The 17,532-nt window shown below is 39.5% G+C and overlaps 1 protein-coding gene across 1 annotated transcript; it reads right to left on the reverse strand.

The window, feature by feature from the left end:
* Positions 1–2,155: 2,155 nt before the first annotated feature.
* LOC148099671 (uncharacterized) lies at positions 2,156–6,818 on the reverse strand. Its single transcript, XM_087851692.1, has 2 exons — positions 5,553–6,818; positions 2,156–2,161 (listed from the first exon to the last, which is right to left on the reverse strand). Exons 1-2 carry the CDS (start codon positions 6,816–6,818, stop codon positions 2,156–2,158), a joined length of 1,272 nt encoding a protein of 423 aa, XP_087707818.1.
* Positions 6,819–17,532: the final 10,714 nt, after the last annotated feature.

Below are 17,532 nucleotides of genomic sequence, written 5' to 3' on the forward strand. Positions count from 1 at the left end.
GCGTCCACGCCCATTATTTGACTCCTCTCCTTCCTACCTCATCCATTTGTATCCAATGGGGGAGTGGCAAATACATGTGGAGAGGAGATGAGGAAAGGAACTGAGGATGTACAATCTGAGAAATAAGAAGACAACACATGGTCTCTCCTCCTGGCTCCAAGCCTACTCACCTGCCTCCCATCATCTCAGCTTATGCAATATACTCTGTCTTTTGAACCAGCTCTCACCAGACTACAAACTTAACACACATCAATGCCACCCCCAGAGTCCCTATATGTCCCAGCCTCTTCAGAATCAGAATCAAAATACTTTATTAATCCCTAAAGAAATGATGACAACCGGCATGCAGCCTGTTTCAGTTGCCCTGCCTTGATTCCATCTGATTCCTCTGTAACAAAAAATCCTTAAGTAGTAGTATTTACGATGCAAAACGTCTGAGGAACATTTCTAGCTGTGATGGCATCAGCCACACAGGGGTAAATTAGTCCATTTTTTACTTTATTAGTTTGCTTTGCAGTTTTCTTCATTAATCATTTGGTTAAACCCAACACTGGTATTATGAGGTGCGCACATAGTAACATTGTGTGGTTTTTCTAAAATGTTTTGTTATATTAATTATGTTTCTCTTTCTTTGAGTTACCTGGTTTGGGCGGTGGCTGTTTCCTGTCTGGGCAAAAGGCGTGGCTGAGGACTCTGGGAACACAATGCCTGCTCAGCAGGACCAACCATGGGCTCACCAGGAGCAGGGGTGTTTTAGGTTTAGTTAGGCTATTCTGTGCTTAGTTAATATTAGTGTGTTTTTGTTTTCCCCCCTATTGTGTGTAAATGGTTTGGCCAAATCATTATAAAAGCTACCCTCATGTGTCTTTGTAATTAGGTCAGTTTGTGAGTTAAGTTGTGTCTCACTTTGTTTTGTTTAAGTTTTTGGAAATTCCTTTTTGTAGAGTTATATTTAGTTGACCTCTTTTATGGGCCTGCTAAGTATGTTTTGAATTTTGTTAATTTTGGACTTTTTGAGGGTTAAAATAAAGAAAACCCTTTTTGAAGACACTTTTTTGCCTGTGTCCTCTTTGCTTTGGCTGCTTGGTCCCTCACACTAGCTATTAGCACTTTTTTGGTATTTAATAAACACAACAAAAAGTGTTTTAATAGTATTTGTTACTTTTCAGTATATTAAACAAAAGTTTCCCTAAAAGTTCGACCAAAACATGCTGAAGTCCACGGCACTGAAAATAAGAAGGCCAAATAAAAGGTCACCGCTTTAGTGTCCACGTTCCTTTATAACCCCAAGCATGTCAAAGTTCATAGTCATTTGTTCTCAGAGCCATCAGACTCTGGAGCTCAAACGGAGAAATCGATCCTCTAGTGTTCCTGTTTCTGTTTGTTTGTGTTATACCTCCTCACACATGACCTCCACAGAGAAGAAGCAACGTTTTACTGCTTACTTAGAAATGCTTGAATGCTGGCCCCGGGTTATCCGTTAGACCTGGCACACTCTGGTCAGTGAGCCAACGGCTTTAAGTGGCCCCAAGATTCAGAGTTTTTACTAAGTTGCACATTGGAAACTTTGGAACAGCCTCCTCAAGTACTCAATAGTTTAAATGCATCACAAACAACAACTTTAGTAGGTTTCTATTAATTTTAGCTGTATGTGCCTAATAAATGACGACTAAGTGAACATGTTCGAAGCAAGTACTCATTTCTACCCTTAGACATAAACTCAACACTCACAACATTAAGCTAGAAGAGCAGCTCCCTCTACAGGTTAGGAGGTTAAGAAATGCCTTCAGTTTCTACTACTGCACTTTTCATTGCATTATCTAAATTTTTATTTCGATTTTTTTCCTAATCCCTGCTGCCAGTATCTGTAGGCATTACTAACCAGTGCAGATATTTTGGTGAATGCATTTTAATACAAATCATTTTAGCCAACAAATATCAAACCTGTACCTATAGTGTGGTAAACATACTGAGCTTGAAATCAGGAATTAGGATTCATTTACTATTCTTAAACTCAAAGCTACAACGGCATTCACGAGACAAAAAAACGTCCTGAATTACAAATCATATATCTGAAGGTTTCCATGGTTATCTTTGTTGGTAGCGTTTTAAAATGAAGAAAGGGCAGCTGTCAGCAGATACTTAATCTCCACGTTCAAGTCTGCAAAAGTGAAATGGAGAGACAAGGAGGCAGTGCCATCTAGTGTACGCTTTAGTGAGGTACAAAATTATATGAGGGAGTTGGGGATCCTTTGTGTGTGTGTGTGTGTGTGTGTGTGTGTGTATTGTGCCAAGATTGCAAAACTGCCTAACTGCCTTCGTCTTCCTCCCATTAGGGCCTACATGGATGACATGAGCATCATTACAACAACAGAACCATGTACTAGACCAAGGGCGTAGATTTGGCATGGACAGAGGGGGCATGGCCCCACCAATAATTTGATTTCTTCAAGTAAAGAAAAACAAACGCGATAGAAAGAAAAAAACAATCTGTCAACGTCTCGTTCAACCAGCGGTGAAGAAAGATTTAAATGACGTTCTCTACCTCATGTGACAAATATGGCCAATGTGATTGGCTGTGCCTTTCAGGGAGCTCTGTTTAGTTTTAGCAGCAACAAGCCTGCACTGTGAGGACCTGCAAGTAGGAGAGGAGGATGGCAGCAAAAAGGAAGAACCTGGATATAAGAAAGTGTTTTTCAAAGAAACCTGTAAGTCACTTAAAGCCAAGTTCACTCATAAAATGTGCCGGTCATAATAACGTAACAGGCTATGCTAGGCTTTGGCCCACGTCAGTCTAAAATTGTATGCAACCATGAATAACGTGTTTTGGAAACTAACTGCACAACAGGCAGCACTATTAGTTCTCTCAGTCTCAGAGCAGCATTTCTAATTTTGATTGAAACTGTCAGAGAAAACTGAGCCTCGAGCAGCCAGGATAATAATACTAAAATGTTTAATTATTACTACATTACCTTTGACTAAAACTCTTGTTTGCGAGCAGCTTATTGATCTTGATAAAGACGTGCTGCTTACTTGTGTAAAAACAGTGAAATATAAAAAGTGTTTACTAATTTGTACCAACGTGAGAGAGAAATGGATCTGAAACCACTGAAACCAGAGTGTTTGCAGACACACAGATAATGAAGACATGCTGCTCGGAAATGCTAGATACAGATAAAAATGGAGTGTGTGTGAGTGTGTGTGTGTGTGTGTGTGTGTGTGTGTGTAACTGCCTCAGTAATTATGGACCTTATAGTCCTTACAAACACTGTTTCACTAACTTCAGTAAACATTTTACATACATATGTCACACCGTGAACGCAGCGGTGCACGAGCCACTGCAGTGGAGCTCACGTACAGCTTTGTGCTTCAGACTGTTATCACACACAAACAATCAATGCAGGAGAAATAGCGCGTGCACGTGGTAGATGCCGTCATTTACACAGTGCTTCATGCAGGTGTGATAACGAGACTGTTTGACTGCTGCAGGAGAAGATTGTTGATTTATGTATCTGTGCATTTTCAGATTTTTGTGTTCCAGCTGTTGTATGTTTGTTTTTTCTTACAGGTGCAGCAGTTGGTGATTGTGCATTTCTATTTGGACTCTATTCTTTTATTACATCTTGCACTACGACCCCCATGCACCAATGCCGTGCACCGGCTGTGGTAGGCCTTTGTGTTGCTCAGTGAACGGAGTTGATTCAGCACAGTCCTCCAAGCTATGTGCAGTAAACGTACTATCATCAAGTAAGAAGATTTTAAAAAAATGACGCTAAAAATCGTGGCTCAAGAGTTGGGAGTTCGCCTTGTAATCGGAAGGTTGCCGGTTCGAGCCCCGGCTCGGACAGTCTCGGTCGTTGTGTCCTTGGGCAAGACAGTTCACCTACCGCCTACTGGTGTTGGCCAGAAGGGCCGATGGCGCGATATGGCAGCCTCGCTTCTGTCAGTCTGCCCCAGGGCAGCTGTGGCTACAGCTGTGGCTTGCCTCCACCAGTGAGTGAATGTGAGAGTGAATGGGTGGATGACTGGACGTGTAAAGCGCTTTGGGGTCCCTGGGCGGGACTAGTAAAAAGCGCTATACAAATACAGGACATTTACCATTTACCATTTAAAAAAATTCATAGTTTTTCATTAAAACATTTTAATTAATTAAAATAAACGAATTTTAAAAAATTTAAACTCTACCACCACCAAAAATAGAAAAATAAAAATAATAATAAATGATGATAACATGTATTTATTATGTTGCTCTTTGTTTGTTTTCTCTTCTGTTTTTTTTCTCCATACAGGTGATCCAGGTGTTTGTTTTTCTTTTTGTTCCTTCCCCCCTTTCTCATCATCTCTTCTGCCCTCTGTTTTTCTTTCTCTCCCTCTCTTTCTTTCCTTCTTTCCTTCTCCCTGTCCTATCCCCCAGTCATGTCTGTCCCGTCTGTAACAACCGATAATAAAATAAATACACAATTATAATAAAGGTCAATCAAATGGACCAACATGGCATCTTTCTTGGCCTTCAAACAACAATTCTGATGGCTAAAGATCCAAATGGGACAGGCAAAAAAATAAATGAATAAATAAATGATGATAACCATGTGCAGCTTCTCTCGTCTTCCATTTTTCCATGATATGTTTCACTCTACATCAGACACGTGTTAAAGTGTGTTGGCTGCATATTAAGTTCAAAATGCTGATGAGCTCTGATCCAGTTGACTGATATACTCTGCTCTACATCCTGCACTGAAATATGAGGATTGTGTGTTTATTAAAATGTAAAATCATCATGGAGTCATTGACAGAAGAGCATCAACGTTCAGCCTGTTAAATTAGATTTAGATATTTTTATTTCAGAAATGATTCCTAACAAAAATGGAGAATATAAAAACACAATCAAAGCAGTAACGTCCATATTATGAAGTGTTTGCTGTATCAGACAATCATGTTTATTCACAACAATGAAAACAATATAGTGCAGATGAACATGGTGCTGTAATGAATCTGCTCTTAAACACAATAACAAAATACATTTTCCAAGAGAGATGATAATGATTCACATCAGAGTGAAGAACGAATACATTTACAACTGGTTTCTAACATTTATTATAGATCGAACTGATCACTGATAGAAACAGAAGAATATTCAAAATGATACTCTGAGAGATACATGAATGAGATATGGATAAACATCAAATCACATAAAACAAAAAAGCACATAATCATTATAACTGAAATAAAATATGAGCAGAAATAAACAAGAATTAAGTCGAAAGATAGAAAAAGGCAAAATGTTTAAAATATATAATCATATAAGAGACTGAACCGTCCAGTCAGGTCACAGATTCATATCTACAATAATATTTTTGTTTGTTTTTGTTTTGATTTCTTCACTTCTATGTGTTATTATTATAATTATTATTATTATTATTATTATTATTATTATTATAATTATTATTATTATTATTATTATTATGAGCATATTAAGTGTGTGTCTGAGCTGAAAGCTGCTCTCCTCTCCTGGTTTTCTGTGTCACACAGACCACAACAACACAAAGCATCACCTGCAGACTGCTGAGCAGTATCCACCTGACTCTGTAGAAGGTCGAGTAAACCCCAAAGGGCTCTCTGTAGATCAGAACAAATTTTTCTGGTGACAAACACTCATACTCGAACGTTAAATTATAACCTACACACACATACGCTCCTGCATCTTCCAGTGAGACATTAGAGATTATCAGGCTGTCATCGTAACAAGTGATTCTATTGTCACTGCAGAACTCATCATCGAACACAATTTTGTCTTCTGTTTGGATCGACTTCATGAACATAAAGCCCGAAGTACTATTTTTCCAATCATCAGAGCATCTCATAGTGACTTCATCTCCCTCTGAGAAAACCTTTACTGCAGGTGGACCAAGTTTAGGGCACACCAAAAGCCAGTACACATGTTTTACTGTTTCACCTACACAGTAGTAGTAACCTGAATCATTTAACATTAATGATGGAAGTACCAGCGAGAAGTTTCGACCAATTTCTTGATCAGTATTGTAGGAACCTGCTTCCTTCATCCAAACTGGGGGCTGGTCATGAATGGGGTCCATGAAGGGACACTCCAGCACAGCTGTGTCTCCCTCTGAAGCATAACGTTCCTTTATTTGTTTAAACAAACGTACAGAGTAAGCGCTCACACACTGCTGTTGGTTCATCACCAGGCAGATGTAAACAGTATGTTGTTGATTGAAGACATGAAGAAGTGATGTGTTTGTCACCTCCAGGAAACTTTCTTGGACTTTATTCACCTTCAAAATTCTGTCTTCAAATCTACTCAGCATGGCTTGTTTCCAGTCCTCGTAATGTCTGATCCAACGCACCGTCAGATTCTCACCTGCTCCTTTACATTGTACGTCTACAGTGTCTTCAGTACTTGTGATATCTTCTACCCTTACTGTCTTACACACAGTCAGGCTGATGTTTCTCTCATATGTCACGCTGCCCTGAGTCCAGCACACGTCTTGGTACAGTCCAGAGTCTGAGTGGGTCAGGTTGTTGAGAGTAAATGAAGGAGAACCATGAAATGTCTCAGGAAATGAGAGTCGTCCTGTCAGGTCTTCATGTACTGTGAAGTTTCTGTTCCAGGGGTCAGAGATGTTCCACAGGACCAGAGTATCTTCACCAACACGTCTGGAGGTGATGCAGGAGCTGTTTTGATCTGGGAGCTTGAACTGTAAAGACTCTCCTTCTTTTCTTATGGCGATAAATTCTTCTGCATGAATGTTGCTGATGAGAGTGAACAGCAGGGAGAAGCAGAGCTGTGCGACTGCAGCCATCCTGCTCAGAGGTCTCGTGGTGAGTGTCGTACAAGCACTGACACTGCTCGCTTCATGAGCTTCCTGTTTGTGGTTGGAGGAGGAACGCCACTTCTTTATCACATCATCAAGGAACACTTTGAAGCATTTGGCTCGATATCTCGCCGTATATCTGCTTTCACTCTTCACAGGCCAAAGTGTGGACACGGTTTTTTTTATACTTCGTTGCATGGGTCCAGGGGTATCAAACATGTGGTCTGGAGCACAGAACCGGCCAGTCACAGTGTCCAATCTGAACCATTACAAGTGAGATAATGTCAGCTTTACCACACAGCCATGAATATTATGAAAATGTAAAAGTCCTTTCTAAACTATTTAAAACTTTTTGAATAGTTTTTTAGTTTCAAAAACAACTAAAAAATGTTGTTTCTTATGTGATCCTTCATAAAACTTCACATATTTTCCAACATAATTCAGGGTTTGGTTTGGTCTAAGTAAGCAGAGAAGTCCAGGCATCCAGTTTCCATGCAGATGTTTACATGAAGCTCATCATCTGATGATGAAACTTACTTTGTACCCAAGCAGCCCAACCAGAAATTGAAAGTGTACATGCATCAAGGGACGGAGCGCATCCCGTCAATAGGTCCAAAGTGCAATCGAGGCTAATCCCATGATCTTCTTATTTTCTTGTAGACCGAAGTTGAAAATCTGGCAGTATTTATTTTTGTGATTTTTTTCCACTCTCAGCTGTCCTTCTCCTGTATTTGGGCCTGTTTGTTAATTTATTTCAATCATGTAAACAATATACAGGTACATTTAGCAAAGAAAATCTGAGAAAAAGATACTATACAAAATAAAGTTAATACATTTCAATATTGCTTCTGTTCTGATTCAGTTACATGTCGAAAGGGAGAGGGAAGAAGTACACACTTATTTAATCCCACCCCTTTGCCATAAGTTATCAGTCAATATTTAGTCACTTACTGATATAATCTGTAATAAAAATAGTGAACAGATTTCTGATATAATATATACTATAATATCACATCATGAAGTTTTCTAAATAGTGACATTCACTTAATTTCAACATTTTCCCTTTTCTTTATAGCTCAAGAAGATCATATCTTTATAACTCTTTTTGAACTGTTTTATGTTTGGATATTGCTTCAATTTCATATTCAAACTGTTCCACAGCTTCACTCCATGCACAGAAACACAAAAGCTTTTTCCTGTTGTACGTACCTTCCCTGTTTTGAGTTACAAAAACCCCTTAAATTATAACTTACTCTGAATATAATCTGGCAGTTCCTGATTTTTTGCTTAACACTTAAAGCCAAGTTCACTCATAAAATGTGCCGGTCATAATAATGTTACAGGCTATGCTAGGCTTTGGCCCACGTCAGTCTAAAATTGTATGCAACCATGAATAACGTGTTTTGGAAACGAACTGCACAACAGGCAGCACTATTAGTTCTCTCAGTCTCAGAGCAGCATTTCTAATTTTGATTGAAACTGTCAGAGAAAACGGAGCCTCGAGCAGCCAGGATAATAATACTGAAATGTTTAATTATTACTACATTACCTTTGACTAAAACTCTTGTTTGCGAGCAGCTTATTGATCTTGATAAAGACGTGCTGCTTACTTGTGTAAAAACAGTGAAATATAAAAAGTGTTTACTAATTTGTACCAACGTGAGAGAGAAATGGATCTGAAACCACTGAAACCAGAGTGTTTGCAGACACACAGATAATGAAGACATGCTGCTCGGAAATGCTAGATACAGATAAAAATGGAGTGTGTGTGTGTGTGTGTGTGTGTGTGTGTGTGTGTGAGTGTGTGTGTGTGTGTGTGTGTGTGTATTGAGCCAAGATTGTGAAACAGCCTAACTGCCTCAGTAATTATGGACCTTATAGTCCTTACAAACACTGTTTCACTAACTTCAGTAAACATTTTACATACATATGTCACTGCTGTATAATTTACAGCAACCGCCGTGAACGCAGCGGTGCACGAGCCACTGCAGTGGAGCTCACGTACAGCTTTGTGGGCTCAAAATGTGGTTATAAATATTTTGTACTTGTACTTTTGTATGTGTAAAAAGAAAATGTGTGTGTGTAAAAAAGATTTGTATGTGGACTTAGCCAAAAAAAAAAAAACGTGTGAATCTCTGCAAGTTACAAGTACGAATTTTGACCCTATTTTTCTTCCTTTCATCTGATTGGTCAATGTCATGTCAATCACAAATGTAACAATCCAATCAGAGAACAGATGGGTTTGGCTGTCGGAGGGGAGCTTTTTTGAACTGCGGGTTATTACTCTATAATATTACTTACTCTAATATTACTAATAATAATTATTAGTAATATTAATTATTAATTATTTAATAATATACTAATCAGATATTACTTACACCACACTTTACAGTTATTTATTTGTAAAAAATGTTTGGAATCATGTATGATTTTTGTTCCACTTCTCACATGTTTACCACTTTGTGTTGGTCTTTCACGTGGAATTCCAATAACATTGATTCATGTTTGCGGCTGTAATGTGACAAAATGTGGAAAAGTTTAAGGGGGCCGAACACTTTTGCAAGCCACTGTAAGGAGCTTGGAAAGAAAAGCATCTGGCATCAGGACATCCAGATGTTTTTCTTCTCTACAAAGGTGTATTAAAAAAAAGAACAGCAAATTATAATATTACAGCAGATGTGTGACCTTAAAGGTTTCTGGCTAAAAAGGTCACTGATCAAACTGATTCTTGCTCACAAAAAACATTTTAATCAGATTCTCTGCAGGAAAATTTGAAAACATTTCCTCCTAACTTCTCAGTATTCACTTATCAGCATTCAGTCAAACGTTCATTTACGGGTGTAGTTAAAAAACTGCTAATAACTGACTTTCCACAGCAGTTGTTTGGTCGGACACAGTAAGAGATGTAATCTGTTACTCTTCGTGTGAGAAAGAAGGTGTCTCTGAGATGTACTAATAGTGTGTTAGTTCCAAATAGTAAATTAGTGAATGTATTTCATGGCAGTTTGATTATTCTGGGACAAACAGTGCAGTCTTCCTCAAAGCATCACTGTGAATATAATCATATAATGTTAAAAATATAATAACAGTCTTTTTATTATTGGTCAATGAAATAAATAAATCCTCTTTATTATCAGAGTGAAAACAGACTTCCACAAACGAACGTCAACTGATGACTCCATAAATATTCAGCCCTTCAAAGGTGACTGACCTACTTCAACAGCCAAAATCACATATTTCTGGAAGGTCCACTCACTGGTTATTCAGCATGCCAGGCTACAGTTACACCATGCAGACAAAAGAGCACTCGGAGCAAGTTAAAGGAAAGTTTATTCAAAAGTAGAAGTCTGGGAATGGAGACAGAGGAGTTCACTTAAATCTGTCATTATGAAACGGAAGCAATCAAATCTGCCTAAATCTGACACTCAAAGGTAAACTGGATACCTGGCTGACCATCACGTTCACGACCAGGTGAGGACGGATCAAAGATCAGGAGTCGATTTCAGGCTTGGGCTCGCTTTCATCATATTAGTCCAATCCAATCCAACTTTATTTATAGAGTACGTTAAAACCAACATGGTTAAACAAAGTGCTTTCCATCACAAAAACTGAGATAAAAGTAAAAAAAAACATAAACAGACAAAGAAAGTGAAATAACAATAAAATAAATACATAAATGAAAAAAAGATTTAAAAATTAAATCCTTAAATATATTAAATATTAAAACTAGTGCTGTCAGCGTTAATCTCGTTAAAATGACGTTAACGCCACGCGGCAAATCTCCGTTAGTGAATTAACGCAGATCGTGTGGTTGTTTGATGACAACAGAAAAAAGTTGCATCTAAGAACACGTTTTTTTCTTACTGATGCTCATTAGTGAAACACAAAGACATTAGACTAGTGATGGGCTCGGTTCACTCTGGCACAGCTGGCTGCCGGCGGAGCCGACGAGCACGCCGGTGCAGCCCCCTCTAGTTTCTGCCCGGTGGCTACTGGGTGACCCCTCGCCTGGGTATCCTCAGCCCTTCCCATGAAGGTGGCACGGATGCCCCTCCGGTGGTCCTCCTTGGGCTCTTGCACTCTGGGACCTCTGGATGTCTGGGGCCTGGATCTCCTCCATGCCTGCTTCATGCCCTGGGGGACAGGGCTATGGCTCTCTACACCCTCTTGCAGACCATTACATGGGGAAACCATTTGAATACAAGCGTGCCGATCCACACAGGTGTGCACACAGGTGTTCACTGTTTGTAGACTTAAATCACACCTTTCTTGGCTGCTACTTCAAAGCACATTGTGCGCTGTCTGTCCTGCGTGCTGCACAACAACATTCAATATTTAGTATTTACTGCTGTTTACACTTAGGTAGATTAATGCGATGGTGTTGTGTATAGTATGTTGCTTTGTTTTGTTTTGTTTTTTTTGTTTGTTTTCTATTCTTTTTCTCTCAACAGGTGATCCCGGAGATATTTTTTTTTCCCCCCTTTCTCACTGTCCCTCTCCCCTTCTGTTTTTCTTTTCCTTCCTCTTTCTTTCTCCCTTTCCTATCCCTCACTCATGTCTGTCCCGTCTGTAACAACTGAAAATAAAATAAAATAAATAATAAAAACAAAGGTCGATCAAATGGACCAATACGGCAATGCCATGATGATCCATTTGGCAAAATAAATCCATTGGGTATCCTTGTTGGTCTTCAGACAACAATTCTGACGGCTAAAGAACCAAATGGGACAGGCAGAAAAAAAAAAAAAAAAAAAAAAGACTAGTGATGGTAAATTTGATTCTTTTTACTGAATCGAGTTTTAATGAGTCACTCACCAAAGTGAATCGGTTTTTTGAGTCATTTGATTCACTGAGTCAGTTGACCAGAGTGTGCAAAAAATGTACATTTTCACTCAAACTTAATTTGTTTCTCTTTTCATGTGAATCCTACTGCTCAGATGAATGATTCAAAAAAAAAAACCCAACTATTTTATAGAGCAAAAAAAGAGCAAAAACATTTCTAAAATTCAGCAATTTCCTATCAAAATTGCTTAATAAACATTTATTTTGTTTATCTTTATTTTATTAGTATTTTCCTTAAATGCGTTAAATATATATTTAATATAAATATATACTTTCTCATCTAAATGTCCACTGAAATGTGAGCCAGGGGGCGGTAATGCGCCTTAACATTGGTTGCAAACCAAGAAGAAGAAGAAGCTGTGAGCAAGGAGGGAGGGGCTGAGTGATTCGTTCGCTCTATGATTCAGCACAGGAAGGGAGGGGGTGAGTAGCTCAAATGTGCTGTTAGCATGTTAGCAGAGCGATGCTACTGTGAACTAGGGTTGCCAACCGTCCTTTAAAAAACGGAATCGTCCCGTATTTAGAAACAAAAGTACACGTCCCGTATTGAGCTGAAAAGGGACGCACTTTGTCCCGTAATACAGTGAGAATCAAAAGTAGTCTATAAGTTTTAATGTAATTAACGCTTTGTTTGAAAACATAATTCCCAGCCCCGCTCCTGCTTTGTGACCAATGAGCTGACAGCACACTTATGACAATTCAGATTACCGCTCATCTCATTGGTTGAGGAAAGGTCGCTTGCGGAGAAAATACCGGAAGACAACAGATGACCACAACAAAAAGCATGGCCAACAGGGAAACAAACGCCGACACTGCGGTGCAAGTCTCAGACGACAGTACACCTGAAGCTGGGCAAACACTGCGATTTTCAAACTGCACGATTGGCTCGCATGGGTTATAAGTTCGTAGGTCACGATGCAGGTCTCACACTATACCGCCCGATGCTCTGATGCGACCTGAGTCACACTGTGCGTCCATAAAATGAAGGTTATAACAGAAAATCTGTCGCTCGCTCTCCCTCTCTGTCTCTCACTCACACAGACACACACCACCATCAACTTTGCTAAATTGCTAATGAAAAACATGATCAGGCAGCTGTGATTGAGCAGCGATGTAAATCCAACTATTTTCACGGTTGTTGTGGTCGTGATAATTTGGTGATGCCACATCGAAAAGGCTCGGATGAGCTTTCCAAAGTTCTACAATTTGTGCCTCCATCGCTTGTGTCCAGATCACACGCTGCACAGCCGTGCTGCTCCGTCTTTTTCACCGACGTTTACGTGTTTGCGCGTGAGCAGTGTGAGCGGCTGCAGTGACACCCTCACGAGCGATTGATGATCGTGAGGTGTTAATCGCTTCTCGTTACCCCACGTATTAGTGATGTGCGATACCACTGATTTCCTTTCTGATCCGATACCAAGTAATATTCAGGGTGGTATCGACGATACTGATCCGATACTGATACTTTTACAAATCTTGTTTTATTTATTGTATCTCAAATTATAGCATCATAATGATTACAGGACATCAAATTACTTGTTCTTATCACTTAATAGTGCAGAGTTCATCATATAGAAATAAAAAAAACTGAAGTTGTGCTATTTGAACACGTTGCCTGCAGCACTAAAGGACTCTGTGAGAGACGTCTGTCTCGCCCTAGCAGCACCTGTCCCTGTCCTCCCCTTCAGTTCACCTCAACATACGCTCGTCATATTCTGTGATATGATTTACTCTGAGGTGTTTGACAAGGTTAGTGATGTTGCCACAACCATACATGCCAAACCTCCCGATTTTTCCGGGAGAATACCGAATTTCAGTGCCCCTCCCAAAAATCTCCCGGAGCCACCATTCTCCCGAATTTCTCCCGATTTTCCAACTGTGACGTACTACCCGGCTTTCTTTAGACCGCGAAGGCCAGGTCCTCAGGTAGAAGCAGCCTCTGAATTTGGACACCCCTGCTGTTTCCAGGCCGGCCAATAATAACGATGACATTTAATGTATTTTATCCGATAAATAAACATTGTAAAATGTATTTATCCCCCCCACCCCCACCCTAACAGCCCTTTTGAATACCTCCCTAATTCTGAGGTCTCAAGGTTGGCAAGTATGGCCACAACACCTCACTCTTGGAGCACTTTTTTGCCACATGTATGGCAAACCACGTCTCAGCTGTTTGTGGAGGTAAAATACGTCCGCACATGACTCCGATTACGCTCAGCCATTGTTGTGAGTGCGCACGCCAAGAGGCTGCGAGACATTTATACAGCCGTATTTCGCACATAATTATGAAAGGCGGAAGAGGAAGTAGTTCCTTGGAATGTAGACAATCCGAATGTTATAGTTTCTTTCCACTGTGTTCCTGTTAGTGATAAACTACAAATTTACTCTAAATTACTAAAATATCGATATTTTAATGTGAGAATCGATTCTAGAACATCAATGATTGGTATCGGAGGAATCGATATTTCAGGATCGATCTGCACATCACTACCACGTATACTACACGATGCACGATGAAGGCCAAAATCGGGCCGATCACCAAATTGGTCGCACGACTCAAAAATCGGCTCAAAATGGGCCAAAAATCGCACAGTGTGAGCCCAGCATTAGACCAGCAATGTTTGTTCCTCTCAGAGAAAGAAAAAAGGCTGCAAAAGAACAGGGAGGAATGGCAAAAGGAAAACACCTATAAAGCGTAATGCACTGTGTGCCGGCGCACTTTTTCCATAGGCGTGCTTCTAATGGTGGGCACATGAAGAACATGAGGGGCGTGAAAGCTCGGGGAACCCTTAACCAATTTTTGTCCACCAGGCCACGGCAGAAGCAGATATGGTAAACACTGGTTTGTTTTTAAACCCTCTGGTTAAGGTTAAAATGGGCATGTGCAGTGAATATCAGCGCTATGTGGCCAGAAGTGTGATAATATAATTTATTTTGTGTAATAAACAACTGCAAGGATATATTGCAACAAATAGATGAGTAATACATAAAAGTAATACACAGATGAATAATGATGATGAGTTATGATGCGTAATCATGGGAACAAGTGGGTTTACAAACGGGAGCAGAAGCTGAAATAATGCCTCTGCTGAAGCCAATTGCACTAAATGCACTAAATGTGCACTGTTACAAGAATATTTTTCTTTCTATTGTTTTCTATTAATTTATATAATTTTAAGTTAAGCAGGACAGAGTTCTTTTAAAGAAAAATTTACTTTTATTCTCAAAAGTTAAGCATGACAGGCTTCTGTTTAAGAAAGACCTGTTTTATTGTGTTAATGTTGTCATTTTGAGCTAAAAATAAATGGCTAAATGATTTTTGTTTCCCATGTCTTGATATCACAAAGAATATGCATCTACTTAAATCAAATTCAAGTCAAATGGTTAAAAAAATAATTTCACACACAAAAAAAGAGCTAAAAAATTCACCACACTGGGAAGGGTGAAGATAACTGGGTCGCCCGGCCCTGGCCACGAGGTGTCCCTTATTTATTTCTCAGGGAGTTGGCAACCCTAGTTATAATGATTATGTGCTTTTTTGTTTTATGTGATTTGATGTTTATCCATATCTCATTCATGTATCTCTCAGAGTATCATTTTGAATATTCTTCTGTTTCTATCAGTGATCAGTTCGATCTATAATAAATGTTAGAAACCAGTTGTAAATGTATTCGTTCTTCACTCTGATGTGAATCATTATCATCTCTCTTGGAAAATGTATTTTGTTATTGTGTTTAAGAGCAGATTCATTACAGCACCATGTTCATCTGCACTATATTGTTTTCATTGTTGTGAATAAACATGATTGTCTGATACAGCAAACACTTCATAATATGGACGTTACTGCTTTGATTGTGTTTTTATATTCTCCATTTTTGTTAGGAATCATTTCTGAAATAAAAATATCTAAATCTAATTTAACAGAAGATGAGAAGATGCTGTTCCATAATTCACTGCAGCGGGCCTCCATTCATGAAAACCATTAACACAATAAATAAAGTGGCACAGATCATGCAAATGTTCATTTTAACTGTATTTTGCTATTCATGCCAAAACCTGCTGTCATATTTGGAGTTTTAACAGTTTCTAAGCTCACTGTTGAACTCTGAACATCACACTGCTGGAATAAAAACTGCTTCTTGTTGAGTTGTTGCTTTGCATGAAGAACGCACATTTATATAAAGTCAGGTGTGTTTAAGGCTCGATATAATCAGTTTGCAGTAATAATGCCCTTTGCTGATTTCCAAACAAGAAAAATGAGGAGGCTGAAGAAAAATCAACATGCTGTTTATATCACAAATAACTCTTTGGGTAGAAATTGCTGAGCAAAGTGTCTGAGGATTAGGACTCAGGTGCAGATTCATCAAGAGGAGCGTGGCATTACTACAAACTGTTCCACCCTATAAACACTAAATGCATGTGAACAGCTGACCGGCACAATGAGCTGAAGAGCACAAAACATTATTTACCTTCAGATCACGAGCCGTCCCAGTCAAAATGTGCATAAAGGACATTTTTGAAAAGCAATAAATTGTGTGCCACAGACTTCTTATTCACATTTATTTGACACATATAAGTGTAACTACAAACTCACAGGCTAAGCCATAAATTTAGCTGCAAAAATATTCCTGTTCACAACTTTCAGTTACAAAACTGACACTGTGCCTCTTCAGTAAATCCAGCAGCTTTTTAACATTAAACACTTTTTGCTGCAGATGTTAGTAAATTTGACCCAAAGTGTAACTTTTTCTTTAAATTTCCGATCTTTGTACTGAACGGATATTTTTCACACATGCGTCTCATTTAAATGACCTGCATGAAACAACAAGGTTAGATCATGTTGTGGTGAAGTAAGATGTTTTTTTGTCCATCTTCTGCACATCGTAGCTTCAGCATGGTGTCACTCTTGTCTTTTAATAACTCCTCATCAGTTCTCCTATCCACCTCTCCGTGACCTTGCTGTGGTCAAGGAAAATATGTTAGGAAAAGGAGAGAGGAGAAACTTTGGGCACATGGCTGGACTGATTCAGTCCTTGATTTTCTGTGTGAGTCTTGTTTGTGTGATCAATGTTTTCTGTTGTTGCTGCAGATACTAAACTGCAGCAAGCAAAGCAACAGCAAAAAGAAATGAAACCAGAAACACGTCTCATCTTTCCGCCAGAAAGACAGCGCTACACTGTTAGTACATCTCAGAAACGCCTTCTTTCGCAGGAAGTCACACGGAGACTTTTTATTTAAAAAAGACATAATGTTAACTTTAAAGCTTTTTGGCCAGCCTGGGCCTGGGTCTAGCACATGCTGAGACTTGGCCCCTGTGGGAAGGGGGGGTAACAAGCGGTTCTCGGGTGCCTGGGGCCCTGGGACCTCATTCTTACTTCTTGTACCAGGTGGCTGGCCTTTAGCGGCATCGTGGGGACCCTATCTGGGGCCTCCTTCCTTGTCCTTCTGGGATGCATGCGCCGATGTCACTGTTTTGTGCGCTCTCAGGTCTTCAGTACTCTTCGGGACTGCGGATGGTCCGGTGGTCCTGGTTCCATCTCTCTCTCCCTGTGGCTCCTGGGCAACGATTTCAAGTACATTTCATGTCAAAGACGCACTCTCTTCCTCTCCTTCTCAGGCTACAAAAGGATTGTGGGTTTATGTATCTGCATTTTCTAATTTTTGTGTTCCAGGTGTTGTATCTTTACTTTTTTCTTGCAGGTGCAGTAACTGGTAGTGACACATTCTGCATGTGTATTTGTACTCAATCCTTTTAATATATTTTCTCGCCCTCCTTTTTCCCCTCCTGCCTCAGACACTGAAACTGAAATAACACAAGTGGAAATTAAGAAATAAAGATAAAAGATTCACATGAACAAGA

This window comes from Neolamprologus brichardi, chromosome 14, assembly GCF_056152115.1.
Source record: "Neolamprologus brichardi isolate AB-2024 chromosome 14, ASM5615211v1, whole genome shotgun sequence".
NCBI classification, from domain to species: domain Eukaryota; kingdom Metazoa; phylum Chordata; class Actinopteri; order Cichliformes; family Cichlidae; genus Neolamprologus; species Neolamprologus brichardi.

Excerpts from the sequence above, each read along its gene's own strand:
- LOC148099671 (XM_087851692.1), bottom strand. The coding sequence starts at position 6,818 with ATGGCTGCAGTCGCACAGCTCTGCTTCTCCCTGCTGTTCACTCTCATC.